The sequence below is a fragment of the Eulemur rufifrons genome, chromosome 17, assembly GCF_041146395.1.
Source record: "Eulemur rufifrons isolate Redbay chromosome 17, OSU_ERuf_1, whole genome shotgun sequence".
NCBI lineage: Eukaryota > Metazoa > Chordata > Mammalia > Primates > Lemuridae > Eulemur > Eulemur rufifrons.
Window position 1 is genome coordinate 24092977 of NC_090999.1, and position 19160 is coordinate 24112136.

Genomic DNA, 19160 nt, shown 5'->3' on the forward strand with positions numbered 1-19160 from the left:
TAGTAACTTACAGGGTAACAACATTAAGTAACCTCAACTTTTAAGGAAGTAACTTTTCTATAATTTGGACATTTTCGGACTCCTTTGTATTCTTGCTATAAGTCATTAGATATTGGGAAGGAAGAAAAGGGAGAAGGCACAGACAACACTGAAATTTGAAGCTTGGGTGAACAGGAGACTTATTTGATCCATTTGATGGGAAAAAATGAGTGGGGAGACCTGTTTGGAATCAGTCTCAGTTTTGTTGTGCATATGTGAACTTTCAGATCTCTTTTCTTCCCACTTCACAGATAACTCAAATTTTTGGCTTTCTCACATTTCCAGCTACAATATGCATTGATATCTTGGTTAGGATATCCTTTTGTCCATCATTATTTTGCATCCCATCTCCTTCCACCTCCTTGAAAATATTGCTTTATCAAGTTACCCTCTCATATATATCTTCCCTCTCATATATATCTTGAATTTCCCCTCCTTACTGGATTTTCCTTTTCAGTATTTGAACATACTCATGTCTATGACATCTTTAAAATTTTTTTAAAAACAAAACAAAAAACCTTCGAAGCGCTAGTTTTTTACATACTGCCTGTCTTCCCTTTACAGATAAGATTCATGAAAGATGGGCCTTCATCATTGCCACATCCCTACCTCCTATTCATTCCTCAACCTGTTGTAATCTAGCTTCTCCCCACCACTTTAGTAATTACTGCTATTTCCAAGGTTACTAAATGATCTGATTGAAACTCAAAAGACTTTTTCCAGTCCTTAAATTCTTAATCTTTCTGAAGCATTTGAAATAGTTATCATTTCTTCCTGAAATCTTTTCCTCTGTCTCCCAGCACACCAGTCCCTAATGGTGTTCCTCCCATCTCTCTGTCCCCTTTTGGGGTTCTTCCTAAGTCCATCTCCAGGATCTCTCTTCTATCCGTCTTTTATCTCTCTCTCTCTCTCTCTCTCTCTCTCTCAAGTTTATTTGGTGTTGCGTAATGGAAAGAGCCTGGGCCTTGAAGTTAGAAAGGCTTTGGTTCAAATCCCAGCTTTAGTATTTATTAGCTTTGTGAATCTTGAACCGGTTGCTTAACCTTTCTGAGCCTATTTCTTCATTTATGAAATACAATAGCTACTTTATAAAACTGTAAATATATACACAGATGCCTAGCCCTGTACTCATTACAAAATAGACACTTAGCAAATATTAGCCCCTTTCCCCTTTCATGACATCTTTAGCTCAGATCTTCCTCCTGAGCTTCCAATCCCTCCCTAGCTTCCTGTTGGATAATGTCTCTTGAGTTTTACACATATAACACACATCAACTGAGATCAAATTATATATGAGTGCCTGTTGTGAACCAGGCATCCTTCTAGACACTGGAGATTAAATGATAAAAAGAGTCCCTGCCCTTGAGGAGCCTAAAGTCTATGTAATGATAGAGTTATCCAGAGAGTGCTATAGGAATTTGGAGGAGCAAGTCTTAACTCAGCCTAGGAAAGGCTTTTTGGAAATGTCATGAGCTAAGGCTTAAAGAATGAATAAAGTCTTAACCAGAGTCAGCAAGAGTGAGAAAGGAATTCCACAGAAGAAACAGCATGAGCAAATGCATAGAGGCAATAAAATAGCAATCTGAATGCCTAGAGAATTTAAAGGGAGGCAGACAATACTCATAGGTGAGGCTAGAAAGGTAAAAGTGGAAAAGACCATGGAAAGTGTTAAATCCATGCTTAGAAACATGGTTTTTATCCTGTATATACTAAGATGTAACTAAAAGGAGAAAATTACACATTTAGCTTTCCAAAAATTATGAACAAGAATTTTTAGAAGAAACATAAGCAGTGAATAAATACTTAAAAAGATAACATTATTAAAAATCAGAAAAATGCAAATTAAGGTCATAGTGACATAGTATTTTACATTCACTAGATTGGCAGAATTTAAGAAATCTTGGTAATACTCTAATTGTTAGAAAACTGTTATGCATTTCATTAAATTTTTATTAGGCTAAACATATGCCAGTCATTTCAGTAGCTCTTCCAATACCGTAGTTTACAAATACCATCTTAGAAATCTGAAATATGTTTATGTATTCAAGTTTTTGAACTCCAAGTCTGACATCAAAAATTAACCACTACTATGGGTATTATCTGATCATTGCAAAAAAACAAACAAAATTTCTGGCATTCATGGATTTAATATCAGTTTCAACTAAAACTAAAAAAATCTGTAATGTTACAGAATATCAAACTCTATCAATGGTGAGGCTGGTGTGCTTTTCTAGTGACTCAGCCTAGCTCGCCAACCACGTGATAGATACATCTCAAGCAAGCTTAACTGTTCTCAACATTTTATGAGAAAAATTATATATCACTGTGATATTCACAATTTGAAGATTTATAGAGGTCTTAAGATGTATCCTTCCCAATCCCTAGAGCTCTCTCCACCCAACTTCAAGTACATTCTGCCTCCGTGAATGATATGTACCCCTCTTTTTATGACATTCACATACACCATAAGATCTGTATAAGATGTATTCCACAGGGGACTGAGGGTTCCTTTCTTGGCAGTAATGGATGTAAAATAATATTTTTTAAGAGAACATTTTAATGGTCTTTAATTAAGGTAAACAATTGGGTAAAATCCCACTGAAAGAGAAGAAGGTTTAGCTTGTCCTAATAAAAGAGACATAATTAGATATAATATTAGTTAAGTAAATTTTAATAAAACCAGCTTTTATGGCAATCCAAAATGTGTACTCTGAAATCACCTACCTAAATAACTTACGGAAATGAATTTTATTGTACAATTGATCTTTTCACATTAAAGTTGAACAAAGGACATAGAAAAGCCAAAACGGAGAAGGTTAAATGAAGATACAGGATAAGGAAAAACTATAAAATGTTTCTATTTCTACTATCCCTCTAAAATATTACTAAATATTCGCATAAAAATTAAAGAATAACAGAGTGGACAGGAAATGAGTTGAAAGCGTCATGAGGTAAATATCACATTTCTGTTCTTCATATCTGTTTCTCAATCCAGAAATTTTCACTCTTTCTCTTTGCCTTCCTGATAGTCTAATCCTATTTTTGATTCCATTGCTCTGGCATTTCTACGTAGGTCAGAAATTAATGTAGTCTAATTTTTCCATTGAAGTATATAGAGAAATCCAAAGAAAATCATAGAAAGAATGAATTAAACACATATTAAAATGTTTGGGGCATTGAGAAATATTGCTTCATCTCTACCCTAGTGTAGGGTCAAGAATGAACATGTCAGGAATATAAAGACCTCTGTCCTCTTGTCACTTTCACAATTATAGTGCAATCACAATGTTTCATATCAGCTAAGATCTTACAATAAAAGAGAACCAATACTTTAATATCTTCCCCAAATGTCTCCCTGTTTATAGCATGCTTCTAATGAAAATTTTCCACTGAGTATGTTCTGTATCAGAGTCACTCTTCTGGATCCAGAAAAAGTAAAAAAAAAAAAATTCTCTTTTCCCTTCTTTTTATCCTTCCCTTCATGCTAAAGCTCATTTTTCTTTTCTCTACCTTTTCTCTCATCCTCTCTCACATTAACTTTTTTTTCCTCTTCATTTTCTGAGCCACTGCTTCAGTTAGAAGTACTGAAGTAAAGGATATTATGTACTGTATATCTTCTATAGTCACTGGAAGAATAAATGGGCCTCTCCTATTAGCTAATTTATACTGTTATAGTTACTTGGTTATAAGGAAAGAGCAAAACTGAACAATTAACTGACTAAATCACGACCTAAAAGTTAATTCAACGTTCATGTACTAAACTTTCAGGCATTAGCTGAGGTTTGACTTAATAAATACATACATATATAATTATATATTTATTATTATGTAAAAGGTATTGTAATAAATTAATATAACTTTAAAAAATATATTCACATGTATACTTCCAAATGCATATTGTTCTTCAAAGTATCATTTTGTGAAGTTATACCTATTCCAAATATGTTGCCATTGTTCAGAACATTTTCAGAAATCATTTTCTAATTGTGAATTTTTATCTCCTATGTGGAATTGTTTAGGGGTCACAATCAAAACTTATTTTGAAACCATGGGGTGGTCAAACTGGATTGAAAAAATGAAATATAGCTATTTTCTTGTGTGAAAGAAAGTATCCTTTTATGAAGTATCTCTGAAACATCTCAAAGTATAGCATCAAAAGTCTGTTACACAGTTGTTTAAATTACTAAATTCTACTCTAATGCCATTTAAGAAAAATATTCATTTGGCTATATACGGTATATGTGTTTAAGAAAGGTCTTTACACAGCCACACCTACTAGAATATTAGTGACAATTTAATAACATAAACAAAGCAAAGAACAACAAGTTAACATATTTGGCATTCTGTTACATAGGTAATATATTTTGTTTGTTTATTCAACTTTTGCATGCTGACCATAAATCAAGTATATATACACAATAAAATAAATACAAGTCCAAGAATAGATGCTCTTTTTAAAGGAATTTATATGGTGAATATATAAGCTTATAGTATTAGGAAATCCAAAGGTTAAATGAAAATATACATTTCCTGGTGGATAAATATGAATTAATGAAATGTTATCATGTAATTATAGTGTTTGTCAAAGAAATGACTCTGAAAATTTAGTAAAATATTTGTTTTCTGGCCAATCTATGACTAAAAAAAATAAATAAACATTTTTGTTAGCTATTTATCAAATCTAGCAATATATGATTTTAAGTATTATATCCATCAATGTGATGAATAGTCCAAATTAGTTATCAAATTCTATTCTAAATTAACTTCTTCAAAAACGATAAATTTTGAACTTCTGAAGTCCATTTATTTCTTAAATTCTGTCATTTTTCTCCACTCTAATCAAAATGTAAAATATAAAACATAAGAGAAAATTTTTAATTGCAACAAGTTACATTTCTTAAGCTTTCTATGAAAACTTTTCAAGGAATGAATAGATCTTCTCAGTTAGGATGTTTTAGTATTTCCAGTAGGGTGACCAATCTTTGTAGATGTTGTCATGTTTATAGTACGTGGTGCTCATGAACAGGCAACCGACTGTCTGTAGGTCCACCTAGAAGGATCTGTGATATAAATTAAAAATATTTTATTATACAATATTATGTTTAAACTAGATTTAATACTGAATGTAATTGAACATGAATACTCATGAGTATGCTCCTTGGTAAGGAAATGAAAGATACGGAATCTACATTTTTATAAGTAACATTTGGAAATGTAGCTAATAATTTTAAACATGGCCTCTTTTTAGATAATTACCTTTTTTAATTTATGGGCAACAGAATCCAAAAAATTAGACTTTTTATTGCTTCCATTTAATTTTAGAATCTGTTTGCAATACCTCCCGGAGAAGATACTAAGTGAAAAGGGGAAAAAATGGCAAGGGAAAGAGGGTTCATGTGATTGACATTTGCTTTGCATTGTTGCCATTGTTTTACATTAAGATAGTTGCATATCACCCCTCTCCTAAATTGGAATATAATAGAATATAGATTTCATAATTATGTGTCATTGGTTGGTGAGAGAATTTGCCATTTAATCTTTATTTCAAATTGACATTTTTAATGAGTATCAACTAATTTTCTAATAGACCTCATTTTATTGTTTACAATATAATCATAATAATATAAAATATACTTTTATTTGTTTTATATATTTTAAAGAATAATAAATCATTTTTAATAGATTTGTTTAAAGTATCAAGAAAAATCTTATTCAGTTAGTTCTCTGGCTTACTGAGTCAAACAGGTTATAATACTGATCTTCATGTTTTATGTATTTTTCTTTTGATTATAATTTTAGTATTAAGCAAATGAAAATATTTCATCCAGTTATGTACATGTTCTTCAATAGGTTCTTAAATTATGTATAATTAAAGTAGCTTTAAGATTTCAAAATGATTACAAGATGAAAAAACGTTTGTTACTACACTAACTTTGTAACTGTATTATTCAGTCCTCTGTAATACAGAATTCAAGTGAAATAATTACTGAAAATACTTGGATGACTGTATTAGAATAGTCACATCTATATAACAAAGTTGAGCTTACTATTTTTGACAATGATTTTCTCTGAAAAGAATGATGAATTAGTTTTAAATCCATACATCAAGACAAACACTGAATCCTAATGAAGATCACTTACAGAAAACAGTCATTTTCAAATCCATTCCTCAGATCCAAAAAGCCAGGGCTCTAACCACCACCCACGTTAAATGGATCAATTCCACTTTTAAAAAAACCTATTAATATATTAAGATTGTGCTTAAGATTTCTTTTTTAAGCCTTTTAAAACAAAGGCTATTTACCTGATCTATTTTTAGTGACTTGGGTGAAATCATCCTCGTCCTCATCACAGCTATCACAGCTTAATTGTTGGACTGTTTCTGACTGCCTTTCAGCTTGATTGACATCTTTTTGCTTATTGAAGCTTTGAAGTGCAACAAGACGATGATGTATTGCTGCATACAAATATCCTGTATCTTTGGCACTGGCCTGCATGAGGAAAATTAAATTGTTAAGAATATAAATAACTTATTAATGTTAGCCACCTTTTACACATTTTTAATCTTTCACTATCAGTGAGGAAGGATTTATATGGCATAAATCTAGAATGTAAGAAAGTGTTAACAACCCTAAAAATTAAAGGATAAAAAGCCAATTAATCTTGAACGGAATTGCATCCTAAAGTGTACGATTTTATGAGGACCCAATTTGTACATTTTTAAATTCAGAAAATGAAATTTGGTGGTTCAAAATTTCTATTTGAATTTAAGTTTGTTAAGACCATCCTTCCTCCACTATTTTACACTATAGAAAATTATAGGATTGTGAGGAAAAAAAGATTTCCATTTACTTTCCATCACTTTGTTTAGACATTCTTCCAAGCCACATATCTTGTGGAGAAGCTGAGCTCATTAGAGCAGTCTATGATATTGTACCATAAACACATAAAAAGTTCTTACTTTTCAACTATGCTATTTTTATGGTTATTAATATAAAAATTATGGTAACGATAACATTGATATAACATTTACTCTTACAATATTTTTAGTTCAATCCTTAAAACTGTGGGTTCAGTATTAATTTCATTTATATTAGCAAAAGCAGATAGCACAAGTATCCAATATATACTTGTTTCTCTGTTCCTTTTACAAAAGAGGAAATTTGTCTCAGAAAGGTAAAATGACTTGTATGAGTTGCTAGTCAGCAAATTGGCTGATATTTCAATCTCAGGTTTTTGTCATTCGGGTCAGTGGGATTAATGGAATAAATCATAGTCCATAGTAGAATAGAATTCTTTCACCTAATAAAAGAATTTTTGAAGAATAAACTACTATTAATGTCAGGAAAATACTCATTTACATTAAGTTAAATTATATTGATGGGCTGGGCAAAGTGGCTGACAGTCTGTAATCCTAGCACTCTGGGAGGTCAAGGTAGGAGGATCACTTGAGCTCAGGAGTTCAAGACAACCTGAGCAAGAGTGAGACCCCATCTCTACAAAAAATGGAAAAATTAGCTGGGTGTGGTGGCACGCGCACCTGAAGTCCAGGCTATTCAGAGGCTGAGGCAGGAGGATCACTTGAGCCCAGGAGTTTGAGGTTACTGTGAGTTATGATGATGCCACTGCACTCTAGCCAAGGCAACAGAGTGAGACTCTGTCTCAAAAAAAAAAATTTTAAAATCACATGTATGTATTTTGCAATCATATTAGCTATTTAATCTCAGCAGCCTTTTAAAGTGTATTATTGTTACCATCATTTCGGGAGTGAGTAAAATTAGTTTAAGGAAAGCTAGGTAACTTGCCTAAAAGTCATACAGTATGTACAATCTGGTACACATGTATGTTTATATATACATACACACAGATGCACATATGTACTAAAATATAAGATAAAAATGTTAATAGTGACCATCTCTGAGGATGGACTTTTGAGTGATTTTTACTGCATTTGGTTTTCTTATCTCTGATAAGTCTTCTACTATTTAAAAAGTCAGCATGGGTAAGGTATTGAGTACCCGAATCTTATCATGGTTAACAGTTTCAGTCTCTGGCTGGCTGCTTTACCCACCTAAAACCAGGGGGATCTGGCCTAACAGTACCGTCTCCCGAAAAAGTGGTAAACATTGATGAACATTACCTTACCCTAACATTTTAATACTCAACATCACTTACACCTAACAGTGCACTTACTGGTGGTTAATAAAACCTTGGTTTTTCATCACTGGGCACTTACCAACTTTTTTCTCATTACTATATGGAAGCCAATTTGCTTGTATTGTCACCTCTGCCTGAGTCACTTGGGTACTGAGCCAGTCTTCTGAGTCTCAGCCCATGGGGAAACCAAGGGTTTTTTTGTTTTTTTGTGTTTTTTGTTTGTTGGTTTTTTGCTTTATTCTTGCCAGCTCTCTTGAATCTGGATCTTGTGTTTGAGGTTGAGCATTCCTGCTGCCAGAAACAACTAAAGCTGTGCTCCCATCTTGTTACCCTGGAGATCTACTCATGTCCAGAATTGGAATTTGCTGTTGGACTGGTTGTTTTAACTTTCCAGCCCTGTGTTTTTCCATTGCTCACTGGTTCCTTTCTGGTAATCCCAAAGCCTTCTCAATCTCAGTGTGCAGGATAAACGTCAGGCTTCATACTCTGCTGACCTCTTTCTGGGTGCCCTTTCTGACAGTAGCCGCTTTGGTAACTTACTAAGAATGTTGACATAAGTTCAATAGTAAAGAAAAGGGTAGAGATTTGATTGCATAGATCATACAAATGTTTTGGAATGGATACCAATTGATTACTTTGGTGTTAATTTCTGAGGCTGTAAACAACCAGAAAGAATGGCTGGTTTTTGCCATTGGTACAGATTATTTAAACAAAATGAAAAAAACAAATTAGTAATTTCAGAGATCTTTTATTACAGTAGGATAATCCTCTATCACTGAAGTTTCTCACTTACCTGAATCAAAAATATTTTGATGCTATAGTCTTCTAAATCAGTAGCTGTTATTTGTAAATTTTTGTGGTTTGCCCTTTGAATCTTCATTTGAGCCCACAGTTTGCTGTTGAGGATCAGCCTCAGACTGCCTTGATTGCGCATAACTGAAATAGGAAGGTGAGTATGTCAGACAACAAAACTGTTGATGCCTTAGCCTTCCAGGGGAATTCACTGTTTTTGAAAGCAAAGTAAATCTTGTAGTTGTTTTTCAGACTGTACGTTTACTATTAAGTTGTAATTTGACAAGATTATAATTTGGTTTTTAAATTATCTTTGAGTTTTATTATGTTGGAGAACTTTTTTTTTAGCTTAAGTGCTGGGATTACATTGTTTTTGCTGTAATATTTAAAAGTGGTAAAAATTTTAGCACTCCTTTTAAGACCTAATGGTCAGAAGAATATTTATCCAAGAATTGTTTACAATGGAGAAAACTGAAACAAAAACCTTAAGTGTCCAAAAAATTAAATTAGTTCAATAAATTATGGTGCAACCATTTAAGAGTATATTATGAGCCCATTAAGAATACTGCTGAAATATATTTATTGATGTGGAAAGATGATCATAGTATGCTATGTAAAAGAAAAAACCATGTTACAAAGCAAAATAAACACAGTGATTCACAAATTTTACAATCTATGCATACATTTATGTATATAGAGAACCAAATCCAGAAGAATATATTCTATTAACAGATGCTATCTCAGGAAGATAAGTCTTGAAGTGATTTTATTTCTTTCTTTCATTGATCTATATTTTCTGTTTTCTACAACGAATGGTTATTACCTGTATAATAAAAAGAAAAGTTGCTTTGGGTTTGTTGTTTTTGATTTTTGGGGGGGGCGGGGGGACAGATTTGGCAGGCAGTAGAATTAAATCAGAGTAGAGAACTAGTTAGTACCTGCCTTAGGAATATTACTTGGTTCGGTTATTTAGAAACTTGTTTGTCAGTTACAGAATTGAAAATACTGTTCCTATTCTTTTTATCTGAATTTTATTCCTTACTCATTTCTACAGCTTGGTATCAAAAACTCAACAACTATCCACATACCTGGATCCAACTTCTACCTGTGGTCTCCTCCAAAGCTTTGACCTCTCAAAATTGACCAGTAAACCCATATACCCCACCAGATCTCTGCCTGTGCTCACTTTCAGTTTGGGCCTCTGAACAATGCCCATTGTGTCTTTTTGGATGCCAAAGCTCTTGTATCTTTCAGTTTGACTGGCTCCAGCTTCGGATCATCACTCTGCCTGCAGGATTCAATATACCTTTTATCCTTAGAAATTGACTCTTCATCCCAACCTCCACACCATGTTTGGAATGCCAAGGATAAATTATGTGGCAAGTATTTTCTTTTAGAAAAATGTTTCACTTTACTAAATAATTTGCGTCATATTTTTTCAAATAATAATGAGATTACTATTTAGGTGTGTGCTGGGCTCTGAAATAGGTGTTTTACATGCATTATCTTGTTGCAGTCTCATAATCAGTAAGTCTTGAACTACACCCCCATTTTAAATTGATGCTACTAGGGTAGAAAGAGATTAAGAAACCTGTCCAAGGTCACTATCAGTCAGTGCTGGAGTCAGAACTAGAACCCATGCAGTCTAACAGGAGAGCCTACTTAAAATGGGAAGCTCCTATAATACGTTAGGAATAATATTGTTTTTTCAAGAGTCTGATTTATTGATGTGTTTTATAATACATCTGCAGAAAATTATGTGTGCCTATATTAGAAATTTTACCCTGAGAAAGCATGGCTTGCTTTACAAAATGATTTCTTACTTAGTCTTGATTGTAATGTTCCACAGTCACTGCTTGCTGTGTCATTCAGTCTCAAAGTTCCTCTGCCTTTTTCAATCCAGGATTGTGTTGTTTTGTTGAATATAAAAAGCTTGCAGTTGATCTAAATGACAATTTTTAAAAATGTAAAATATATAGAAATTTTTTCAAAGCAAATTATTTCCTATGCCATAACACTTATTTGTCTGCTCTTTTACCAGAATAACCTTTGTTAATGATTTATATACCAGCTTTTAAAATTTATTATATTTAACTTTTAAAAACATGGAATTTTTGAATAGTTCAAACATCAAAAAGTAAAAAGACATACAAAGTGAAAAGGCCCTCCAACCCTTGTTTCCATCTACCAATTTCCACCCCCACAACAGGTAACCACTGTTGTTGATATTTTGTTTATCCTTTCAGAGATATTTGTACGTATACACATGCCAATACATATGTTTCTCTTTTTTTCTATAAATTGTACAATACCATACATACTTCCTGCGTTCTCACTAAAAAATCTCTCTCTCTCTCTCTCTCTCTCTATATATATATGTATATATACACACACTAACTTTTAAATTAAACTTATTATTTGAGCTATGTAATGTTATTTGAAAACAAAGGAATCATAGAACTATTTTCATGCTTAAAATTTTTCAAAAATAGCATGAGAATGTGAATAACTAGGATGTGATACCACAGGGTACCCTACTATAATTTAATGATTACCAGTGGTTCTCAAATATTGCTGTGGACAAAAATCACCTAGACAACCTGTTAACAATATAGCACGCCAGAGCTTCACACCTAGCAATTACTTCAATAAGGCTACAGTTAATCTAATCCAAGGGTTATGCTTTGAGACACACTTGTGTCTGTAGATCATGGGGGAAGTGAAGAGGAATGGAGAGAGTTTGGGAGAAAATCAGATGAAGAAAGGCAAAGGAACATTCCTGTCTTGTTGAAAAATGATAAAGTTGTAGTAATTACATTTCATATGCCTATGCTGATAGTGATACCAGTGAACATTCAGATCCTATGTATGATATTGTAGTGTACATCTGTGAAATTCTTGAGCTATATGAAATTCTAAACTTCTTAAAAAGGAAAACAGAACTCTTATTGAACTGAAATCAAGTCATCAACGTTGCAAAACCTTGAGTGTAAGTAGAATTATTTAATCATGTGATAACACTAATTATAAAAGCAAGTATGAAAAGTATAAAGCATGGGTCTGAAGTTATTTTGAGACAGAATCCTTGGCTATCTTCTTTTTAAGGGACTAATAGGAATAGTTGTAAACCCAACAACCCATCTTCTGCAAATTATGCATATAAATATAAGAAGATAACAAAATATTAGTCTAATCTTTGGGAGCCTCCAGCATTTTTATTAAAACAACTTAGTCTTTATGAAAACTGTTCTGTCTGTACTTTTAAAGATGTCCCTGCCGATGGTAACTTTATTCCACGTATGTAAGTGCTACCAGAAAGAGTAATACATGATATACAGACCTTTAACACATTATGTTCTTCTTCCTCCCCTGTTACAACATCAATTTTCTCCAGCAAACATTTTTGTGGGGGTTGGGAAGAGAAAGCAGCAGCTGATTCAATTAGGGATGCATTTTTAATAGAGTTTGTTCCTAAGAGAAAATGGAGGAAAAACACACAAAAGACCACATTTTCTCTACTGTGAAAATTCTTTGCCCTTAACACATGTCCCCTTGGCTTTTGATAATAATAAATGTTTCTAAAAATTCAAAGCACCTGAGTTTGGGTAAATCTCCTTATTGATTCCTCCATAGCATTAAGTCAAAACTATTTTAAAGCTTATACATCAGGTAACCATATTTATATGCTTTAACCTTTACCAAAAATTTTTGAAATGCTATTTTTTTTATTTTATAGAAATTATATGACATGAAAATCAGGAAACAAACTGGTTGAATCAAATCAAATGTTTTACAAATGAAATAAGTCTTACTTGAATTTAAAGAGTTGACAGGAAATTCCAGAGTGGATTTGAATGGTTTTTCCTTGGTATATGAATCATTTTCAGATTGAGGCTGGGTGAGTTTTTGAGTGTCCTAGGTGGGGGAAAAGATGCATTATTGCAGTAAGCCAAAAGATACTTTTGTTCTATCTCAACACAGCAAACAAGCTCAGCTGCTATAGTTTTGTTTTGGATTCCTATGTGCTGAACAAGGAACTCTTCCTTGTTGTTAGAAGATCTTGGTTCTAATCCTCAGAAAACATAATCTAGTTATCACCAGCCTACTTCAGGCAGGATCTAGTCCTGGCAGCAATGGAAAAAGTTCTAGTGGCACAAAGGAAGGTAGCAACTGTTCCATAGTCCCACTAGGCTAACCTGATACCCAGGAGGTACAACTATCATTTCTGTTTCAAGGTATTTTAGTATTCCCAGAAATTCACTTTTGCTATCCACTTCATGGAAAAAAGAAAAAAAAATTATGCAGAGACCCCACTAAATGTCTCAGAGAATATCTTTGTAGAAAAAAATCCTAACTTTTCCCCCAAGGCAATTTTTGCCAACAATCACTTTTAAAGCTACATACTTGGGGCTCTGTACATTTGTTGTAACCAAGGCCCGCATGAGAAAAGACTGAGTTATTGCTAAGCCCTTTGTAATGATATATGTCCCTCAACAGAACAGGGAGAATTGGAACAGTGATACTTAAGAACTCATGTTTATATCTTTTCCCTCACCAACTCAAGATTCTTTCACATTATTTAATTGAACACCAAGATATTCCCTTACAATTGGTAGAGAGGGTTGTAATTATTCCTATTTTAAGGAAATGGAACTAAGGCACAGAAAGTTTAAATGACTTACTCTAAAAGCACATGGTCAGCCAACAAGCCAGGAGTGCATCCTGGTCCCCAAATCACAAGGCCACATGTTTACAGGATTAGAGGACAAGTATAAATCATCTCTATAGTTCCTGTTATCTTTGGGATATTACCAATAAGAGATAGAAAGCTCAAATTTCTTTGTAGGTTAAAATGCACATAGGAAATGTGCACTAGTTCCTTCTCAAACCAAAACTATTGTCCCGACTATAGTTTATTTGTATAGGTATCTGTCTCCTCTTCCTAGATTATAAACACCTCTAGGGCACAGTGTCTCCTTTAGCTTTGCATAACCACTTACTCAGGTGGTTTTCAAACCTGGCTGTACATTAGAATCATCTAATACTCTAGCTTACCCCACAGATGTTCTGATTTAATTGGTCTGGGATGAGGCCCAGGCATGGGACAGCCTTTAAAGTCTCACCAGGTGATTCTAATATACAGCCAAATTTGAGATCAATGCTTTATATACCATAAGAACTCAGCACATGTTTGGTAAATTGAGTTGAACCTTAAAGTTGATCCTGTGAGGTTTGGAAAGCATTGTGCCTGATATCTTACAGAAGCTGTGTCTAATCTAGTATCAAACTTAGAAATAAATGATATGGAATAAATGTGCCTAATTACACTGCCTGGAACTTCAGCCTGGAGGTTGGTCCATTCTGGTTCAGATCCAAAGGTATAGGTCAACAGCTCTAGGACTGCTGAAGTTGACCTTCATTTTGGGAATGACAGAAGGGTGCCTCTAAGCCAAAAAGCTCTGCTGTTACTCTTGAATTGGCATGTAGCCTGGGGCATGTCTAAAATAAACTAGATCTTAAAAATGACTGATTTATGAAAGCCCGAAAAATCTTGAAATAAACTGGGCTTCATGAATTAGTTCTTTCATTCATCTGAGCCCTTAAACGGGTTTTAAAATCTCTGCAGCTTCCTTGGGATTCTTCACGTAACTGGTAAACCCTAAGACAAGCTAGCTCCCTGGCGCTACCTCAGCTAACATCCTGATCCGAGTGAAAGCTGGAAAAGGTATGAAGATGTGATGGACCAGATGAAACCAGAGGCACAGTTGTTCCATAGCTTTCACTTTGCTGTACAGCTCCCCATTGTAGATTATGCTGCCTTAGAGATCCGAACTCTGGGAAGGGCAGAGCAGCAGATGCCTCTTCTAGGATACTCAGTATTGAATAAAGATGATGGTAGTTAGCTGTTTTCACTAGGCAAGTATACTCCCTCTAGGGAAGTAAAGCACTATGATTTTTTTCTCTTAAAGCTAGCAAAAAAAAAAAAGTTATAGTAATGCTTTTTGATGTAAAGGCTTGAAAGTTAGCATTGTGGTTAACTAGTAAGAACAAATTGGCAATTAATTTTAAATGTATCTTGTTTGGAAAATGCTATTGAAAAACTATTAAAATATCACCAGTTGAGTTTATTTAGCTATGACAGATAATCCTGGGATTTCCTTGGGTACTAGTGATCTAACATAAGTCAAAGAACTATTTAATATTTCACATTAGTAATAATGTAATAATTATACAGTTCCCTTCCTCTGTGAGTTCCTGTCTATTATTCTAACAACTAAGACATGCTTTCCAGGAGAATCTTTCTAGTTAAAGAAAATGTGCCTTCAAACTCAGGAGGTCAAAAGTATACTCCAATTTAACATTGCTTTTAATTATCTAAAAATTTGCCTTCAGAAATTTGAAGTGACAACTCTCCACATAATAATAGAAATATTTACCAAAATCTTACCAAAACTCTTTCTACCATGTTTTCTCCAAAAACGAAATTGAAATTGCAGCTTTTAAAAGAACATTTATCTTCGTTTGGTTGACATCTAAGAAAAAAAAAACCAAGCATTTGCTATTTTAAATACATGGATAAAGCCATTTTAAATGGCTTAGCAGATGAAATAATCAAATGATTTAATAGATTTATGTAAAACATAAACATCTACTGTTAACTTTTATCTGAAGTTAATGAAAAATAAAGGAAAAATTGAGATAGGTACTTCCAGAGGTGATTGTCAAAATATTTGCCAGCTGTCACGGCACTGGCAGAGACCAGTCCTGGCTGCCTGTGCCCACCACTGCAGTGGCTGTGTGATCTGCCAGGAGGGCTGCCCAACCCTTACCTTTTTGCTTCTCCAGCACAGCCTGTCTAATCTCTAATCTACACTCTTTTCCTCAAGTGGCTGATGCTTTTAGCAATCAGAGATCTCCAGAGTAAAAGCAAAGCCAACCTATCTTGTCAGTTATAATTGAGCGTGCATTGGTTTAATTTTTTTCCTCCCAGAAACTTTTTTAAATATTAAAAGTGTTTTGCATGATGAGAAACTCAAAGACATTCACCTTTCTCTTTGTAGACAGGTGTGCTGAGGGTTCTTCATTCCATCCCTAGTGGGCACAGAAGGCAAATGCTACAGAGCCTAATCGTATGAGTCAATTTATGTCCACAGCTAGATTTATGTCTCAGATCAAACATTCCTTCATCACTGGTAATGCTGATAAATATCAACCTTTCATTTTGCAGATTTATACCGCTTTCCTTGTCTATCCAACGTATGCCAGTAAGTAATAATGACAAAAATAATTTAAAAAGAGGAAAAAAAGAATGCCAGAGAAAGGGGAAGAAAGGCTAATCTAATAACCAGATGTTGCCTAACATTTGGTTAGCTAAACCTAACAAAGTTTAGCTATACCTTTTCAAAAAGTTCTTTCTCACCCCAGTCAATGAGACAATGAAGAAAATCCAATATTAATATGATAATATTTAAATACTAGAGATATTTTTAAAAACATCTTAAACTTGTGTTCTTATAAAATTTCCTTTCAAATAGAATCTTGGCAATTTATCCATACAATGTCAGAAAATTATTTTGTGAATGGTTACATTAATAAAAGAAAGAATGAAGGACAACCCTTCTGTTTTCTCATTATTAACTTACCCTAGTGATGTTGCACCTAAAAAATGCTGGTTAGTGGACAGCTGGATTGAAATTCTGGCACTTGGTAAATTTTCACTTAGCAAATAGGAATTCTCCTCAGAAACCTGAAAGTACAAAAAAATCCATCAAAAATTTCATTAAAAATGCCTTACTAAGGGAGCATCAGACAAGAAAACAATAATTATAATTAAATATATCAAAAGCTTACTATGTTCAAGTACTGCTCTATGTGTTTTAGGTACATTATCTCATTTACTTCTCACAACTCTGTGCACTTTGTACTTCTATTATCCACATCTTACAGATGAGTAAACTGACTCAAAAAGCTTAAATATTGATAACTTTCCCAGGTCACATACAAGGGAGGTGTGTCTGACACCAGACACTGTACATAACATTCAGGAATACCACTACTTTTTGTAATTTTTAGCTTATTAGCCAAATGAAGTTAATTCTTACTTCTGTATTAGCAAAGCTATCTTTTTTTTTTTTCTCAGCTCATTATGGGGGTATAAAAGTTCAGGTTATATATATTGCCCATGCCTCCCAATCCCCCCGAGTCTGAGCTTCAAGTGTGTCCATTCCCTAGACAGTGCACATCGCACTCATCATGTAGGTGTGCACCCATCCCCTCCCCCCCACCCCCATCCCCCCCAGTCATAACTTCAAGCGTGTCCATTCCCCAGGCAGTGCGCATCGCACTCATCAAGTAGGTATACACCCATCCCTTCTCCCCAGCCCCCACCTCTGTCTGATACCCAATTGGTGTTATTCCCAAATGTAGCAAAGCTATCTTTAAGGACTATTTAATCCCTGGAAATACCCTAAGAGCTTCACCCTCACAGGCACCCAATGTGAGAGAAAACCCCACTCATTTCTTCATCCTGAAATTTTTGACTGGTAACTTAATCTACTTTTGATGCATAATATATAATCAAAATTTTGATCTATACTTTATATTACATGCCATTCCAAAATAAAATGTAATAAATAACATTTTAGAAATTAGTCAACACAGTTTTTCTTACATAATTTGAAACAAATTAAAAAACATGTATCACTTCTTAAATAGAAAAAAGAGAACTTACGTAACATGGTGATAATTATTACATTACATTTAAATGAAAACTTTTACTAATATACTATGTACAATTAAAAACATTTTACTTACAAATCACATATGACATGCAAAAATGATGAAATGATTTTTAAATTCATAATGTGTCTCACTAAATCATGTCTTGCAAAGAAAAGAGTTTGGAAATATAAAAATGTTGGTAAATGCTGACCAAGTTCAACTCTTTCATTTCACTGATTTAAAAAAAAGTATGTTGGGTGGTGCTTTGTTTGGATAAGCATGGTTAGATAGTGACAGAGGCAGGTTTAGTACCAATCTGGTATTTTTTACAGTTCCATGTGTCACTGTCCTTATGTTCACTATGGGAAAACATAACAAAACAAAAATATGTGACCAAATCTCAGTAGTTTAGCTCGAAACAAATGGCTGATGGAAAAACTCTCAAATTCCAACCTACCTGTCTTGTATCCTATTCCCCCCAAGTGTCTGCTTCTGCTGGAAGGCACAGCTATCACTACAGCAACAGAGTAGACCCTCAAACCCAGACCTGCATGGCTGGAGCAAATGAATGTCTCCTTAGGCCTACAATGAGTGATTCAGACACTACAGCAGTTGGAGGAAAGAATTCTTGTCTGTCTCTGGAGGCCTCCCGGACCTTCCTAATTACTATACAGGGAGTTCTCTGCTCCTGTTATTCACGAAGATGGGTCTGGAATGAATCCCTGGTATGAGCTAAACTGGCAGAGCCACACTGTGATGTCAACCAGTTAAAGATATAGAAAATCCCTGTCCCTTTTTCAACTACTGACTCTGGCTCCTGCCCACCTCATTGCTCCCCTGATTCTCCCACCGCCTGGTACACTGAGCTTTACAACTTAGGAGACACCACAAGATTTGTTCCAGGGAACAACTCTCCAATTTAAGAGGACAAGTTTAATAAGGTTATAAAGGGCTTTTTGCTATTTATCCCTGTGTTTCTCGAGCCTGGCAACTGCTTTAGCAACAGAACAAAGCTTACGCAACCCCCAATTCTGGATGTGGGAGCCTAAAACAACATACGAAAAGAAGGATGAGGAATTAAGGTCAGTCCGACTGTTGAGGGTTTTGTTACCTTATTTTTTGGTTTTTCTTTCGTCTTACAGGATTCCAATGCACTATGTCCAACTGTTTTTCTTACTTTGTCACAGCTTTGAACTTGAGGTGGCTGCAAAATAGCAGGTCTGAGAACATGTTCAGAATACTTCACAGGATCTTAAAAGAATAGAATTTAAAAATCAATGTATTTTAATGAAATACTCCTTCTTTTCTATTTCTAGCTAATATAATGCTTATTTTCTAAAGCCATGATTAAATGAGGGAGTAATGTTAATTAATCAAAGTCAAAATAGCTCTTGAATTGCCTACTACTAACTCTCTGCCTAGCTTTTGCCCAATAGCTATTAATTTTGATT

At 34.1% G+C, this 19160-nt stretch overlaps 1 protein-coding gene across 5 annotated transcripts in view; it reads right to left on the minus strand.

Annotated features, from left to right (window-relative positions):
• Positions 1 to 5040: 5040 nt before the first annotated feature.
• Positions 5041 to 19160, minus strand: part of RANBP3L (RAN binding protein 3 like) — a 40460-nt gene continuing 26340 nt past the window's right edge. For all 5 annotated transcript variants that reach the window (XM_069492315.1, XM_069492312.1, XM_069492313.1 and 2 more), the window contains 9 exons: positions 18821 to 18960; positions 16632 to 16735; positions 15437 to 15521; positions 12801 to 12903; positions 12329 to 12459; positions 10812 to 10932; positions 8990 to 9132; positions 6344 to 6530; positions 5041 to 5099 (listed from right to left, as the gene is read on the minus strand). In XM_069492315.1, coding sequence (XP_069348416.1) covers positions 5056 to 5099; positions 6344 to 6530; positions 8990 to 9132; positions 10812 to 10932; positions 12329 to 12459; positions 12801 to 12903; positions 15437 to 15521; positions 16632 to 16735; positions 18821 to 18960 — 1058 coding nt within the window. In that variant the 3' untranslated portion in view covers positions 5041 to 5055. The remainder of the gene's footprint in view (positions 5100 to 6343; positions 6531 to 8989; positions 9133 to 10811; positions 10933 to 12328; positions 12460 to 12800; positions 12904 to 15436; positions 15522 to 16631; positions 16736 to 18820; positions 18961 to 19160) is intronic.